A 16798-nucleotide genomic window follows, 5' to 3' on the forward strand; every position below is an offset into this window, starting at 1 on the left:
CCGACGGGGTGCCTCCGTGCCTGCTTCTTCTCTTTCATAATCTCCGCTTCCTCTCCCTTCCGCATCACCCTCACACTCGGATTCGTACCCTGTAAGCCCTTGATACTCCCCATCTTCCGCCCTACAGCAGCCGCTTACAGATGCGTAAGGTTTCGATGTTCGTCTTCCCCTCTGGACTCTCGGCGCCTTGTGAGCAGGGAACGTGTCTACCGCCTCTCACGTTGTCCTCTCCCAAGCGCTCAGGACAGTGCTCCGCACACAGCAAGCGCTCGGGAGATACAACTGACCGACTGATTTGATCGATTTCAGATAAAGTGAAGTCATTCCGGGCAGCTCTCCAGGAGGAGGAACAGGCCAGCAAGCAGATCAACCCGAAAAGACCCCGGGCTCTCTAACGGGGGCTTGCTGCCGGAGGCCCCCGGCCCGGCGGGGAGCCCGCCGAGGTCCGGCCGGAAGGACGACCCGAAAGCGTCCGCGGAAGCGGCCCGGTGGGCCCCGTCGACGCTCCCGGTCGGCGCGTGCGCGGAAGGCCTCCGACGCCCGTCCCCGCGGCCCGCCGGGGGCGCGCGGCCGACGCGGCTCGGCGCCCGGGCTCAGTGATGATGAATCCCTTGGGTTTTTTTTTCCTTCTTCTTCTTTTAGTAACGGATCGGGCTCTGGACTTGGGGGGCGGGGAGGAGGGAAGGGGAGGAGGAGCCACGGTATTTCCTTTTAATTCTTTGTAATACAACCGACTGGCCGGGCAGCTTTCAACTGTGTTTGCATGCATGCGTACCTCATCTGTGATTGTACATACCCCCTCCCCTCCCCGCCCCCCCCCCCCCCCCGGGACACGGCTGTGCTCCCGCTCCGGCCGCGGCCCGAGGCCCCCGAGCCGGACCGCTCCTTTCTTCCGGAAGCGCGGCCTCAATAAAACGACATTCCTCATCTGTCGATGTAAATTTCCTTTTATCGTGCAGATATTTTTAACGTGTCCGAAACGACTCCATCTTTTCGGGATGTGCCATACCGAGCGGAACTAACGATCCGTGATCGCGGACGAGACGCTGGATCGTTCTGATTGGGACGGGAGAGACGAAACCAAACCGACTAAAACGCGGAGTTACGATTTCGAATCCCGCAGAGCGTGATTATGATCTCTCAGACTTTCCTCTGTAAAGGACAGATGCAAATTAGTCGGCGTGTGACGCGAGGCGAAGCCGGACGGCCGGGCGTTACGGCCGTAGACTGACGGACCGCGCGGCGGCTCCCCGCGAGCGGGGGCGGGGGTGGAGTTGGGACCGGGGCCGGTCGACGCCCCGCCCGAGCGTCCCTCCCTGGCCGCCCGGGCACCGGCTCCGGTCGCCCCGACGGTCTCGGGGCGGCGACCGTGACCCGCGGCTCGTTTCCCGGACCGCCGCCGGCATCCGATCGCAAGCCGTGGGCTCGGGACGGCGGGGGGTCTGTCGCGCCCGCTCGCCCGGAGTCCCGTGCCGACGGGAGACCCCCCCCCCCCGCCCCCCAGGAGCGCCCCCCGGGCCGATTCCGGGCACGGACGGACTTAGCCCCGGGGGCCCCGGCCTGCCGCTGCCGGGCAGAGGGAGAGCAGGGAGGAGGGAGCGTGGGTCTGGGGCGGGGGGGGGGGCGGGGGGGTCTAGTGCCCGTCTGGAGCTCCTGGTCCGTAATTACGGAAATGGCCATCGCGCTTGTAGATCTGGCAATGTGTTTAATAAATTACAATAATGAAATGTAACTCCAGATGAGAATCTCCTTTTACTTGACAAGGTGGTCGTGGGAGGGGCTGGGGGGGGCCGGAAAAGCGGCAGCCCCGACCATTTAGCGGGTCACGGTCGACAGAGCCGCGGGGCGGAGGCCTTCGGCCGGGCGCCGGACCCTCGGCGTCCTCGACGGCCCCCCGGCCGGGCGGGTTCCGCAAGGCTAAGAGAAATGGATCCCTTCCGCGTTGAAGCCGTGCAGCAACCTGAAAGACGCGAGGAGGAAGAAGCCGGGCGAGCCGCGTCGGAGGGTTGAGGGAGAGCAGAGCGAGGCGTGGGCCCGGGCCCGCCCGCTTGGCAAGACCTCGGCAGCCGGTCCCTTCCCTGCCGCCTCTCAGAGGCCCCGCCCCGCTGCCTTAACGGATCTCTTCCAACCGGCCTCCGTCCCCAGGGCTGGCGGCGGTAACAAGCGGGTCAGAGGAACCGAACCGGCACCGCACGCGCCCCGGCGACGGGGCCGGGCCCGAGAGGGACGCGCGGGCGCCTTTCTGGCCCCCGGCTTCGGCGCCGGGCACGCACGGCCCCTATCCCCGGCCGTCCAACCGGGGCCCCCGGCCGTCGGCCGGCCGCTCGACGGACGCCACGGCCCCCGGGCCCGCCCTCCTGCCTCGGACCCTTCTTGTCCTCCGGAGCCCTTCGGCTGACGTAGGGACCGGGTCTAAAGCACAGAGCCGCGGCCGCTCGCTCGGAGGACGGAAGGGTCCGCGCCGCCTCGTGCTAAACGGCGACGGCTCGGGCCGCGGGCGGGTCCCTCTGCCCCGACGCACGGCTGGGAATCCCGGGCGGCTCCCAGGATTCCCGACTAAGTACGTGCGCCGGGGAGGTCCGGCACCGCTGCTCCCATCGGGGGAGTGGGGCGGCCCCCCGCGCTGGGGTCGAAGGAGCTCGGGGCCCTCGGCCGCGTTGGCGGTGACGTTCCTCCGCCGCACCTTCTACCGGAGGCCGGATCCGCAGAGCCCAAGAGGGGCCCCGGGGTACCGGGCGGTTAGGAGGGCGGCTCCGGCGCCGGTCCGGCTCCGGCGCGTCGCCCGCCCCGCTCTCGCCGAGGCGGGCCGGGCCGGGCGGCCGGAGGAGGGAGAGCCGAAAACCCAGGCGCCCGCGGCTAGGCCGCGGGGCCCTCTCCTGCCGGGTGAGTCCCGGAGACTCTCCTGACCGACGCCGTTTCCCGCGGCCCCGTCCGAGAAGGGACGGGTGCGGCCGGATCCCCGGCCCGCGCCCGGCCGGGGCCGAGGGCGCGGCCGGCTCACCTGATGAAGTCGTCGGTATCCATCGTGCGAGCCCGCTTGTCGCCGAAGTCGATGTCGGTGAGGATTTTCTGAATCTTCTCGGCGATGCGGAAGTCATCCGGGATGGCCTAGCGACAGGAAAGGAACGGCGCGCGTGGGTCGGGGCAACCCCGCTAGGGGCCCGGTGCCGGCCGACCGGCGCGGCCGTCGGAAAGCCGGGGTCCCCGGTCCCGTTGAGCCAACCGGGTTTCTTTTACAACTCTTAGGCCTCAGAAGCCCGGGGGTCTCCCCGAACGTACGGAAAGTTTCAGACCCGATACGGGGAAGTCCCGGAGAAGCCGGAGGTTTCCGGCGCCGACGCCCTTTTAACCTAAACTGAGATCCGGCCTCTGGCCCGGGAGGGAGGTCTGGCCTCCCGGACCCGTTCCGGGAGGAAGTCTGCGGGTGGGGGCGTCGTCGGTGAAGCGCGGGGCCGGCTCGACGGACGCCGGCCAGGGCGGAGGGACAAAGGGGTTGGAAGACGCCGTGGCTTCCTTCCCCCGAGAGAGACGGGGGCGTGCCAAGCCCGCCGGTCGGGACGGGGCCCCGGCGAGGAGGAGCACGTGAACATTCCCGTCGTCGGGCCGGGCTCGGGGCCGCCGGCGCCGCCCGGGGAGCCGGCCGGGACCGCCGACCCCGGGCCTCCCCCCGCGCGCCGAGTCCGCCCCGTCGGCAGAGGGGGCCGCATCCCAGTCGGGTGTTTCCCCTGCTTCGGGCTCCGGAGGCGGGGGCGGAGCAGCAGAGGGTCCGGCCCCGTGGGAGGCCCCGTCCCGCCCGCGCAGCGGCTCGGGGGAGGGTGGGAAGGCCGACGTCTCCTCGCTCCGTTTCCCCCGGTGTCTTTGGGAAAACCCGCGAGGCGGGTCGAAGGAATGACCGCCGCGAAGGAGATGGAGATTTTCGACTTACGATGTCGTTCACCGAACAGTGAACGCGGTAGTTCTTCTCCAGCAGCTGCTGCACGGCGCTCGACCTGTCGGAAGCCAACGGGGGAGAGGGACTGGCGCCGGCTTTGCGTCTCCGCCGCGCGTTGGGAAAAAGCGGGGGGTTTGAGAGAATGATACCCGTCGGTCCATCGGCCGTTTCCACGGAGCGCCGGCCGGGCGCCGGGCGCAAGGCTGGGCCCGCGGGTAGAGGCCGCGAGAGGAAGGGGACCCGGCGGCCGCCCTCGAGGGGTTACAACCCCAAAGCCGGCCGTCTCGAGAGAAACCTGAATTTTAACGCGTGGCGGGCCCGAGGGCGCCTCGCCTCGGTCCAAAGGCTTCATCCGGAGACAGAGGGAAGATTCTCCAAGCTTCCAACCTCGGGCTCGGATCGCGGAGAGGCGACGGCCCCGCTCGGAACGTGCAGGCCGCCCTTGCGGCCGCGGCACCCCGCCCCCACGCCGAGGCGGCGAAATCGGGGTTCCGAGGCTACCGGCGTCCATTCCCCGCGGCCCCCTCGGTTCCCCGCGACTTCCACGCCGGTGGGGCCGGGGGGGGGGCGGCCGCAGCCGCCCGACGTCTTCGACCGGAGCCGGACGGCCGCTCGCCCGGCCCGAGGAGCCAGCCCGACCGCAGAGGCCCGCCGGTCCGCTCGGGGGGCCGGACCGCTCCCCTTCTCCACCCCCGCAACCGCCGCTGTGGTCTGGCGACTGCCCTGTGGCCGGCGGTAGCCTCAGTGGTTCACCCAAGGGGCGACTACGATTCCCAGCGGGGCTGGTGTGGGATAGCGGGAGCACTGAGCACGTGCGGGATTACACGGCGCGCCCTCCTGCCGCCTCCCGCCCCCCGCCCCCCTTTCTTTGGGTTTCTGTTAAGCGCTTACTGGGTGTTAACCACTGTTCTAAGCCCCGGGGTAGGTTCTCTTTATCTGCTGCCGTTTTAACGAGATGTTCTTCCCCTCCATTCCATTCGTCGCCACCGCCCTCGTCCGTCCGTCTCCCCCGATCAGACCGTGAGCCCGTCAGAGGGCGGGGACCGTCTCTATCCGTTACCCGTTTGTCCGTTCCAAGCGCTCGGTCCGGTGCTCTGCACATAGTAAGCGCTCGATAAATACTCTTGAAGGAATGAATGAAAGCGAATAATAATGACGACAGGGTTGGTATCCGTTAAGCGCTCACTACGCGCCGAGCACCGTTCTAAACGCTGGGGTGGACGCGGGGTCATCCGGCTGTCCCACGTGAGGCTCGCGGTTAACCCCCATTTGACAGATGAGGGAACCGAGGCACAGGGAAGCGAAGTGACTCGTCCACAGTCACGCGGCTGACGGGCGGCGGAGCCGGGATTCGAACTCACGACCTCCGACTCCCAAGCCCGTGCTCTTCCCACTGAGCCGCGCTGCTTCTCTGACGCAGTCCCTCTCCCACGTGGGGCTCGCAGTCCGAGTACGCGGGAGGGCAGGCACCGAATCCTTCGCGGTGCAGGAGACCGAGACCCAGACGAAGCCAAGCGGCTCGTCCGAGATCCCGTAACAGGCAGGTGGTGGAGCCGGGATTCCAAGGCGGGGACTCTGACTCCCGGGCCCGGGCTTTATCCACTAGGCCTCGCTCCTTCTCACCCTGGAAGTCGAGTGGGGCCCCGCTGGACCAGACCGAGGGCAGGTGGGCCGCGAGCCGGGCCGGCCCGCGGAGCCGGCAGGTGGGCGGGCGGACGGACGGACGGGGCGGACCAGTGGAGCTCTGCGCCTTCCCTGTACGGGCGCCCTCGTGTCCCCACTTGATGGAAAACACTTACTTGAACGCCGCGGACAGCGTTTTGTTTTTCCTGACGAAGGTTATCCTTACCAGGCCATCCCACTCCTAGAACAGAAGGCCGGAATTCTTCGCAGCGGCACCGAGACATTAAGGTCCCGACGGTTCCCCCGCCCGGAGCCTGAACGGGGCTGGGTCTCCCTCCCGCTCGGGGCCTTCGGCCTGCTCGGGGCTGAACGGAAAGGGTCTGACTGAGCCCCCGGCCCCGCTCCCGCTCGGGACCGAGCTGCCGCCACTCATCCGGGGGCATTCCCAAGACGCCAGGCCCCCGGGCACCAGGTCAAGGACGGGCCCGGTCCCGCCTGACCTTCCCAGGGAAGAGGCCGGTGGAGCGGGACCGGGGGGGGCGGGGCGGGGGTGCCCCGACGCCACCCAGCTCTCCCCGCCATCCCCGGCCGCGGCCGGCCCCCGGTCTCCGACCCCTCCGGGGACGGCCGGCGCGCTACGTGGCGGCTGGGGCCGGCCCCTCCCCGAGAGGGTCGGGGGCGGTCTCTTACCCGGAAGTTGATCGGAGGCGGCGGGTTCTTGGGCTCGATCCGGACGACGCTGGATTCCACTTTGGGGGGAGGCTTGAAATTGTTCTTCCCGACCTGTCGGCCGGGAAACGGGGCGTCCCCTAAATGGGGCGTGGGCGCGGCCCCCCTACGGGACCCCCGCGAACCCCTCCGGAGCACCTCCCGGGACCCGGCCGGCAGCGGCACCCACCTTCATCAGGTGGTCGACGCGGGCCAGCAGCTGCGTGTTGACGGACAGCCGGCAGTACAGCTTCTCTCCCGGCTTGGCCACCAGGCGCAGGGCAAACTCCCTCTGGAACATGAGCACCGCACACCTGGCGGCGGAGGGTGAGACGGAGAGGGGGCCGCCGGCTGCTTCCTACCGTCGAACCCCCGAGCCCCCTCGGCCCCTCCGAGCCGAGGGGCGGCCCCCACCGGAGCCGGCCGCCGGACCCTCTCCGCGGATCGCTTCCGAGACCGCTCGTCTCGCCGCGTCCTCCCGGCATTCCCGGACGAGGGCCGGAGGCTGGCTGCACTCCGCCCGCTTTCCGGGCGAGGACACGGAGGCCCGGAGAGGCCCGGAGGCTCGCCGGAGCGCGGCGGCGGGCCGGGCGCACCCGGCTTGGACTCGAACCCGGGTCTCCGGCCTCCCGGTCCCACGGCCTCTTCAAACGGGCCCCGCCGCCGGGAGCGCGACCGGCCGAGAGAGAGAGAGAGAGAGAGAGCGCGGAAGAGAGGCCGGCGGCGAAAGCGGCCGGGCGCGGGGGAAACGGAGCCGACCAGAAAATAAACCGGCAACAAAAAGCTCCGTCCTTCGTTCCTCCCCCTTAGGCTGTGGGCCTCGGGAGTACTGAGCCCGACTGGATGATCTTATAATATTAATAACGCTGGTATTCGTTAAACGTCCACTGTGTGCCGAGCGCTGTTCTAAGCGCTGGGGGAGATACAGGGTGATGAGGTCGTCCCACGGGAGGCTCACAGTCCTCACCCCCTTTTTCCAGAGGAGGGAAACGAGGCCCGGTGAAGCGAAGCGCCTCGCCCGAAGTCACCCAGCTGACAGGTGGCGGAGCCGGGATTAGAACCCACCACCTCTGACTCCTAAACCCGGGCTCCTTCCACTGAGCCGCGCTGCTTACATCGACCCCGGCCTTTCGTACGGTGCCTGGCACATGGTAAGCGCTTCCCGCGTCCCTCGGTTATCACTCTTACTGAGGGCTGTCAGACTGAAACGAACGGAAATGCCGGTGAAAACGTTTCACGTCCATTTAGGATGTATCAGACGGGCTGGGAGGCGTGCCAGTGTCCCAGGAGAGTGGGAGGATCCGTCTCTCTTCTCCCTCTCTCCGGCTTCCCCCCCGAAGTGCCGGAGAGACGGACGGAACGGGCGTCGCCAGACGACGGCCACCGTCTTCCGCTCCGTCCCCCGAACGCACCGACTTCCAGGCCCCCGTCAGACGGGACGAGGCGCCCCGCTGCCCTTCGCCCAGCCGCCACGGGCACCGCGGGACGCGCGCCTACCTGAAGAAAGGTCGATGCAGCAGCAGCTTGAAGACAAACGGGGAGGAGATCTGCAAAAGGGGGCGGCGCGTCACTCCCGCCCGGGGCTCCGGGGCCGAGCCCCGCCGCGAGGGCGTCCCCCGGCCCCCGCCTCCCGGCCCCCGCACCTGAAACGGCAAGTTGGCCACGCACGCGTCGAAGAAGGGCAGCTCCGTCTTCAGTACGTCGCCCACCAGGACCTGGAGCTTGCCGGCCACCGGCCTGTAGTGTCGGAGGGAGGGGGAGTCAGCCCCGGCCGGGGTGACCGTCGGAGACGAGGTGCCCCCCGCCCCCGGCCGCCGCTGCACTCACGTGCCCTGGACTCTCTTGTGCAGCTCCGCCACCAGCCTGGGGTCCAGTTCGCAGGCCACGACCTGGGGGGGGACGCACCCGTCGGACCAGAGGCCACCGGGGACGCCCCTTCGGCCCCGCAGCGGGCCACCCGTCGGGGGGATCCCCCCGGCACCACCTCCCGCCGGGAGCCGCCGTCGAACGTCCGAACGCGACGGGGACCGGTCCCGGGGGCCCCCCCGGGGCGCGCAGCGGGCGACCTCCAAGCCGACCACGCGACGGTGCCGTTTTCCCTCGTGTGAACGTGGGCCCTTCTCCCACGTCTATTTTCAAAGGCATCCGGCGGTGGGAATTTCGAGTCGAACCGATCTCGGCTCCGGTCCTCGGCCAAGGCCGAGACTTTCCCGACCCCACGGGGCTCGCGCGCGGAAGCGCGCCGCCGCGTCCCGTCGCCGGGCGGCCGAGACGACCCGGGGCCAGGCGGCCGAGACCCGGGCCTCGCCGGGCCGCCACGTTCCACCGGCCGGGGAGCCCTCCGCTCCGGGCACCCACCTTTTTGGCCTTCTCCAACAGCTTCACGGTCATGTTTCCGGTGCCGGGGCCGACTTCCAGGACCACGTCCGTAGGCCTGAGGGCCGCCTGGGGACCGGTCAAGGGCGAGAGTCGGCACGCTCGACGGCGCCGGAGGGAGAGGCCGGGAACCTCGGCCGCCCCCTCGGAGCGGCCCCACGGCCCCGAGGGGGCCCGGGCGCGCTCCCGCACGGCCCTCGGCCGGGAAACCCCCCCCCCCCCCCCCCCGGGGTCCGGACCGCCGAGCCCGTGCCGCCCGCGGGCTGGAGCGTGGCTCCCGGCTAGGTACCGGAGGGGGATCGGGGCGCGTCCGTCGGACGAGGCCGGTGGGGTCCGCTCACCGCGGGGTCGGGAGGAGTGGCGTGCGCGCGTGCCTGCGGGCGGCGTGGGACCTGGGGGGCGTCTGACTCCGGGCCGAGTTTTCCTGGAGGTGCGTCTATGGGCACGGGTGCTGGGGCGCAGCCCCCACGCCCCACTCTAGGGGAACCGGGGGGGTGCTCGGCGTTTGCCGGAAAGGCTCGCGGTGGCGTCCGTTCGTTCGGTGGCATTTATTGGGCGCTTCCTCCGTGCAGAGCGCTGTACGAAGCGCTTGGAATGGGCAACTCGGCAACAGACAGAGACGGTCCCTGCCCGAGTACCCGGGAGGTCGAGGCCACTTGGACGGGGGCAGCTCGGCCCGGAGAGGTCGGGGGCAAGGAACGGGCTCTCCTCGGGGACCGATGCCGTTTCTGCTACTGAGAAGCAGCGCGGCTTCAGGGAAAGAGCAGGGGCTTTAGAGTCGGAGGTCGTGCGTCTGATCCCGGCTCCGCCGCGGGTCTGCCGCGAGACCTCGGGCGGGCCACTTAACCTCTCTGTGCCTCGGTTACCTCGTTTGTAAAACGGGGATTAAGACCGTGAGCCCCGCACGGGACGACCCGATGACGGTGCGTCTACCTCGGTGCCTAGAACGGTGCTCGGCACATAGCGGGCGCTTAAATGCCATAATTACGATTCTCATGTTATCATTCTGGTGGTTTAATCCCAGCCGCCGACTCCGTCGAACTCTCCCGAGCACTCCGTACACCGTTCGGCCTCGACCGACCGCTCGATTGACTATTCTCCTTCTGCCCCGAATCGCCCGGCCTCTCACCCCGTTGGGCTGTCTGCGGGCACCGAGACGATATCCGCGCTTCAAACCGCCCCTCAAGCCGCAATGCCCCACGGCTCTCGTATTTATCACTGTTTCGCCATTTCTGACGTGCCCGCCGCCAGCCCCCGACGGCTTCCCCTCGTTCTTCTCCGGTGAACCTCTTAGGGGGCCGGAACCGCGTCCGGTTCTCACCCTCGCGGTCGTCCCCGGTTCGCACATCATCAGCGCTTGACGCATCCCAACTACACACTGCCGGCAGGGGGAATTATTGATCGATCGAGCCATCGGCCCTCCCCCCGCCCTCGGCTGATGCCCCGAGCCCCACGGCCGAACCGACCTTCTCGACGATGCTGTTCACCACCAAGGGGTTCTTCAGGATGTGCTGACCGATCCCCGTGTTGAACATCAGTCCTGCGGGGAAGCACATACGGACCCGTGACGACACGCATCCAATCGCCCTGACCTTCCGGACCCGTGCCGCCGGCGGGCCCGGGGAAAAGGATCAGTCCCGAGGACGGAACGCAGATCTGTAATTTTATTTACGTATATTGGCCTCTGTTTATCTGTACCGATGCCCGTCTCCCCGCCTCTAGACGGTGAGCCGGCTGGGGGCAGGGATGGAGAAGCCGCGCGGCTCGGTGGAAAGAACCCGGGCTTGGGAGTCGGGGGCCGTGGGTTCGAATCCCGGCCCTGCCGCTTGGCCGCTGTGTGACCGTGGGCGAGTCACTTCACTTCTCTGGGCCTCGGTTCCCTCGCCTGTAAACGGGGACGAAGACCGTGAGCCTCACGTGGGACAACCTGATCACCCCGTTATCTGCCCCGGCGCCTAGAACGGTGCTCTGCACGTAGGAAGCGCTTAACAAATACTAACGTTATTATTTTATCGTCGCTCTTCATTGCTATACTGCTCCGCACACAGTACGCGCTTAATAAATACGACTGAACGACTGAACACCGGGTCCCCGGGGGGTTCGGAGACGGTACGGTACTGGTCACGGTCGCTTATGCTCTCGGATCCGTGCCTTTTATTCACCCATTCATTCAATAGTATTTACTGAGCGCTTACTATGCGCAGAGCACCGTACTAAGCGCTTGGAATGTACAATTCGGCAACAAGTACTCGATACCCGCCCCACCCTTAGCGCTGTAACATTTACGTGCGTATCCTATTCTAGGGACGGAAGCAGCGTGGCTCGGCGGAAAGAGCCTGGGCTTCGGAGTCAGAGGTCGTGAGTTCGACTCCCGGCTCTGCCACCTGTCAGCTGTGGGGCTGTGGGCGAGTCATTTAACTTCTCCGTGCCTCAGTTACCTCCTCTGTAAAATGGGATTAACTGTGAGCCTCACGTGGGACGACCCGATGACCCTGTATCTCCCCCGGCGCTTAGAACGGTGCTCCGCACGGGGTAAGCGCTGAACAAATACCGACATTATTATTATTATTAATGTCTGTTTCACCCTCCAGACTGTCGGCTCCTACCGACTCTGTTGTACTGTCCCCTCCCAAACTCTCCCCCTCTCTCTCATCAGGCAGCACGGCGTAGCCGACGGAGTACGGGCCTGGGAGTCGGCAGATCCTGGGTTCTAATTCCCCGCTCCGCCGCCTGTCTGCCACGTGGCCTCGGGTGAGTCACTTCACCTCTCCGTACCTCAGTTCCCTCATCCGTAAAATGGGGATTAAGACCGGGAGCCCCGCGACGCGAGGCAGGGACCGTAATAATAATAATAATAATAATGATGTTGGTATTTGTTAAGCGCTTACTATGTGCCGAGCACTGTTCTGAGCGCCGGGGTGGACACAGGGGAATCGGGTGGTCCCACGTGGGGCTCACAGTCTTCATCCCCCTTTTCCAGATGAGGGATCCGAGGCCCAGAGAAGTGAAGTGACCCGCCCACGGTCACCCAGCCGACAAGTGGCAGAGCTGGGATTCGAACTCACGAGCCCTGACTCCAAAGCCCGTGCTCTTTCCACCGAGCCACGCTGCGAGGGGCCCGTATCCAACCCGATCTGCTCGTATCCCCCCCAGCGCTCAGTACGGCGCCTGGCACCCGATAAGCGCTTCAAAAAATACCACCGTCATCACGGGCTCGGTACAGTGCTCCGCACGCAGTCACCGTTCGGTAGATACTGTCGACCGATGGATCCAAACCACTTGGTGCGGCGCCCCGCGTGCGAAAGGCGCTCAATAAAGGGCACCAATCCGACTACCTCACCTCCCTTCTCTCCTCTCCTCCCCCCCCTCCAGCCGGCACACTCCGCTCCTCGGCTGCCGACCGCCTCGCTGGGCCTCGATCCTGCCTGTCCCTCCGCCGACCCCCGGCCCGCGTCCTGCCTCCGGCCGGGAAGGCCCCCCAGCCTCGAATCCACCGGAAAATCACCCTTCCCCCCCCGCCATCGAAGCCCGACTGAAGGCACACCTCCTCCAAGAGGCCTTCCCAGATTGAACCTCCCCTTCCCCAGCTCCCCCTCCCTTCCGCGTCACCTCGACTCGCTCCCTTTGCTCTTCCCCCCGACCCCTCACCACTTAGGTATATAATCTATCATTCTACTCATTTATATGTAGAGGGGCGGCGCGGCTCAGCGGAAAGAGCCCGGGCTCGGGAGTCGGAGGTCCTGGGTTCGAATCCCGGCTCTGCCACTCGCCAGCTGGGTGACCGTGGGCAAGTCACTTCACTTCTCTGGGCCTCAGTTCCCTCATCTGTAAAATGGGGATGAAGACTGTGCGCCTGATGACCCTGTATCTACCCCTGCGCTTAGAACAGTGCTCTGCACATAGTAAGTGCTTAACGAATACCAACATTATTATTATTCATTCATTCATTCAATAGTATTTATTGAGCGCTTACTATGTGCAGAGCACTGTACTAAGCGCTTGGGATGAACAAGTCTTATTGTTATATTGATGCCTGTTTACTAGTTTTGATGTCTGTACAGACGGTAAGCCCGTTGTGGGCAGGGATTGTTTCCCCTTATTGTTGTGTTGTACTTTCCAGGCGCTTAGTACAGTGCTCTACATAGAGTAAATGCTCAATAAATAGGATTGAATGGAGAAGCGCCGTGGCTCAGTGGAAAGAGCCCGGGCTTGGGAATCTGAGGTCGTGGGTTCTAATCCTGCCTCCGCCACTTAATAATAATAATGTTGGTATCTGTTAAGCGCTTACCATGTGCCGGGCACTGTTCTAAGCGCTGGGGGTGATACACGGTAATCGGGTTATCCCACGTGGGGCTCACAGTCTTCATCCCCCTTTTACAGATGAGGTAACTGAGGCTCAGAGAAGTGAAGTGACTGGCCCAAGGTCGCCCAGCTGACAAGCAGTGTGGAGCCAGGATTCGAACCCACGCCCTCTGACTTCCCAGCCCGGACTCTTGTCACTGAGCCACACTGCTTCACTTTGTATTCCCCCCCCCCCCCTCCAGCGCTTAGAACAGTGTCTTAGAATAATGCCATCATCATAATAATAATGTTGGTATTCGTGAAGCGCTTACTATGTGCCGAGCACCGTTCTAAGCGCTGGGGTAGACGCAGGGGAATCAGGTTGTCCCACGTGGAGCTCACAGCCTTAATCCCTATTTTCCAGATGAGGGAACTGAGGCCCAGGGAAGTGAAGTGACTCGCCCACAGTCACCCAGCTGACGAGTGGCGGAGCCTGGATTCGAACCCATGACCTCCGACTCCCAAGCCCGGGCTCTTTCCACGGAGCCACACTGCTTCCCATGCCATAATGCCATCATCATTATTAGTATTAACCTGAGCACCCTGTATCCCCCCCAGCGCTTAGAACAGTGCTTTGCACAGAGTAAGCGCTTAACAAATACCATCATTCTTCTTCTTCTTCTTCTTCTAAGCATCACTGGGCCTTCTCAGGGCCTCAGTGTCCCCCTCTGCAAAAGGGGGATGAAGACCGTGAGCCCCACGTGGGACCACCTGATGCCCCTGGATCTCCCCCAGCGCTTAGAACAGTGCTTTGCACAGAGTAAGCGCTTAACAAATACCATCATTCTTCTTCTTCTTCTAAGCATCACTGGGCCTTCTCTGGGCCTCAGTGTCCCCCTCTGCAAAAGGGGGATGAAGACCGTGAGCCCCACGTGGGTTGCACCCCATGACCTCGTATCCTCCCCAGCGCTTAGAACAGTGCTTTGCGCATAGTAAGCGCTTGACAAATACATCATTCTTCTTCTTCTAAGCATCACCGGGTCCTCTCTGGGCCTCAGTTCCCTCATCTGTAAAATGGGGATGAAGACCGTGGGCCCCACGTGGGCCAACCTGATGCCCCTGGGTCTCCCCCAGCGCTCAACAGACGCCATCCTCCTCCTCATCCCCGCCGCGGGGCCGATCCCCTACCGCTCCTCGCTTCTTGGCGCTCGCGCCGGCGGCCGCTCGTCGCCGACTTCGCCTTCGGCATCGCGACAGAAAGGAGGGAAGGAAGGAGTCGGCGACAGGCGACGGGGCGCCACGCGGGCCGGCGGGGCGGGGGGGGGGGGGGGAGCAGAAGGACCGTCTCCTCGCGCGGCCCCCTGGGAAACCGAGTTTCCCGGCCCCGGGCGCCGCCCGCAGGCCGCGGGGCGCCGAACTACATTGCCCACAACCCCCCGCGCCGCCCGCTGGGATTGGCTGAGCCCGGACTCGCAAAGGCCGCCGGGTCTCGTAGTCTTCCACCCCGCCCGGGGGAAGGCGCAGGCGCCGATGGCGCGTGCGGCCGTTTCCCTCGGGCGCCGCGATTGGCTCGGCCGAGGAGAGGGGCGGGGCTAAGGCGGAGGACGGGGCGGCTCTAGGCCGCCCCTAGCGGACAACCCGCCCGCGCCTCGTCTGCCGCCCTTGGCTGCGGCCTGATGCCAGTCGGGCGGACGCTCGCCTTAATTCCGTCCAATCATCATCATCATCATCATCATCATCATCATCATCATCACCACCATCACCACAACAATAGCAACAGTATTTAATAATGATAATGATGATTGTATTTAATGGTGATGATGATCACTGTATTTAATCATGATGATAATGATCACTGTATTTGGTCATGATAAGTGTATTTAATCATAATGATACTGAGAATTGTATTTACTATTGATAATGAACATTGTATTTCTTAATAATAATGATGATTGTATTTAATAATAATGATAATAATAATGATAACGCCGCTTCTCTATTTAATAATGATCATTGTCTTTCAAAATAATGGTGATTGTATTTAATAATGAACATGATCATTGTATTTGATAATGATGGTGATGATCATTGTATTTGATCATGATAAGTGTATTTAATCATAATGATACTGAGAATTGTATTTAATATTGATCATGATCATTGTATTTCTTAATAACAATGATCATTGTATTTAATAATGATCGTGATCATTGTATTTCATAATAATGGTCATTGTATTTAATAATGATCATGATAATTGTATTTAATAATGATGATAATGATAATTGTATTTGATCATGATAAGTGTAGTTAATCATAATGATACTGAGAATTGTATTTAATATTGATAATGATCATTGTATTTCATAATAATGATCATTGTATTTCATAATGATCATGATCATTGCATTTCATAATAATGGTCATTGTATTTAATAATGATCATGATAATTGTATTTAATAATGATGATAATTGTATTTGATAATAATGATAATGATTGTATTTAATAATGAGAATGATGATTGTGTTTAATAATAAGGATGATTGTATTTAATAATGATCATGATCATTGTATTTAATAATGATGATAATTGTATTTGATAATAATGATAATGATGATTGTATTCAATAATGATAATGATTATTGTATTTAATAATAAGGCTGATTGTATTTAATAATGATCGTGATAATTGTATTTAATAATAATGATAATGATAATTGTATTTAATAATAATAATGGTAATGGTATTTGTTAAGAGCTTACTATGTGCTGCTCGAATTTATGTAGTGTTGGTATTCATTCATTCTTTAATAATAATATTATTATTGCATTCATTAGTGGTTTAATTAATAATTAATAGTGCATTCATTAATAATAATTAATAGTGCATTCATTAATAATGATTAATATGGAATTTGTTCAGCTTACCATGTGCCCTTTTGAATTTATTTAGTGCATTCATTGTTGATAATGATAATAATAATTATTATGATATTTGTTAAGCACTTACGATGTGCCGCTCGAATTGATGTAGTGCACTCATTATTCATGATAATAATTAATATGGTGTTTGTTAAGCGCTTACTATGTTCTGCTTGAATTTATTTAGTGCATTCATTACTAATAATGATAATAATGATAATTATGGTATTTGTTAAGCTTATTATGTGCCGCTCGAATTTATGTAGTGCACTCATTATTAATAATAACAATAATAATTGATATGGTATTTGCTAAGCACTTACTGTGTTCCACTCGAATTTATTTAGTGCATTCATTAATAATAATAATGATCATTATGGTATTTGTTAAGCTTACTATGTGCCGCTTGAATTTATGTAGTGCATTCATTGCGGATAATAATAATAATTATTATTATGGTATTTGTTAAGCGCTTACTATGTGCCCCTCGAATTTATGTAGTGCATTCATTATTAATAATAATAGTGATTATTATGGTATTTGTTAAGCGCTTACTATGTTCCGCTCGAATTTATTTAGTGCGTTCATTATTAATAATAATTATTATGGTGTTTTTAAGCGCTTACTATGTGCCGCTCGAATTTATTTAGTGTATTCATTATTAATAATAATAATAATAGTAATTATTATGGTATTTGTTAAGCGCTTACTATGTGCCACTCAAATTTATGTAGTGCATTCATTATTAATAATAATTGTTATTACTATGGTATTTGTTAAGCGCTTACTATGTGCCGCTCCAATTGATGTAGTGCATTCATTATTAATGATGATAATGATTAATATGGTATTTGTTAAGCGCTTACTACGTTTCGCTCGAATTTATGTAGTGCGTTCATTATTAATAATAATTATTATTATTATGGTATTCGTTAAGCGGTTACTATGTTCCAC

At 60.5% G+C, this 16798-nt stretch overlaps 2 protein-coding genes across 6 annotated transcripts in view; one reads left to right on the forward strand and one right to left on the reverse strand.

The window, feature by feature from the left end:
- Nucleotides 1-817, forward strand: part of KIF2A (kinesin family member 2A) — a 61053-nt gene extending 60236 nt beyond the window's left edge. For all 5 annotated transcript variants that reach the window (XM_029064260.1, XM_029064262.1, XM_029064263.1 and 2 more), the window contains one exon: nt 310-817. In XM_029064260.1, the coding sequence (XP_028920093.1) occupies nt 310-395 (86 nt within the window). In that variant the 3' untranslated portion in view covers nt 396-817. The remainder of the gene's footprint in view (nt 1-309) is intronic.
- Nucleotides 818-1688: 871 nt separating this feature from the next.
- On the reverse strand, nt 1689-14232 carry DIMT1 (DIMT1 rRNA methyltransferase and ribosome maturation factor). The gene is made up of 12 exons (XM_029075976.2): nt 14108-14232; nt 10105-10178; nt 8621-8707; nt 8090-8151; nt 7906-7999; nt 7760-7809; nt 6453-6576; nt 6245-6337; nt 5731-5795; nt 3926-3989; nt 3002-3108; nt 1689-1960 (listed from the first exon to the last, which is right to left on the reverse strand). The coding sequence occupies exons 1-12, from the start codon at nt 14166-14168 to the stop codon at nt 1918-1920; spliced, it is 924 nt and encodes a 307-aa protein (XP_028931809.1). The 5' UTR covers nt 14169-14232; the 3' UTR covers nt 1689-1917.
- Nucleotides 14233-16798: the final 2566 nt, after the last annotated feature.

Source organism: Ornithorhynchus anatinus, chromosome 1, assembly GCF_004115215.2.
Source record: "Ornithorhynchus anatinus isolate Pmale09 chromosome 1, mOrnAna1.pri.v4, whole genome shotgun sequence".
NCBI classification, from domain to species: domain Eukaryota; kingdom Metazoa; phylum Chordata; class Mammalia; order Monotremata; family Ornithorhynchidae; genus Ornithorhynchus; species Ornithorhynchus anatinus.

What these genes read in the sequence shown, in the direction of transcription:
- DIMT1 (XM_029075976.2), bottom strand. Translation starts at nt 14,168, where the DNA reads ATGCCGAAGGCGAAGTCGGCGACGAGCGGCCGCCGGCGCGAGCGCCAA. An exon ending in TGGCCAACTTGCCGTTTCAG is followed by an intron (nt 7,810 to 7,905) that starts GTGCGGGGGCCG and finishes CCCCTTTTGCAG; the next exon opens with ATCTCCTCCCCGTTTGTCTT. An exon ending in ACGCTGTCCGCGGCGTTCAA is followed by an intron (nt 3,990 to 5,730) that starts GTAAGTGTTTTC and finishes GGCTTCCGACAG; the next exon opens with GTCGAGCGCCGTGCAGCAGC.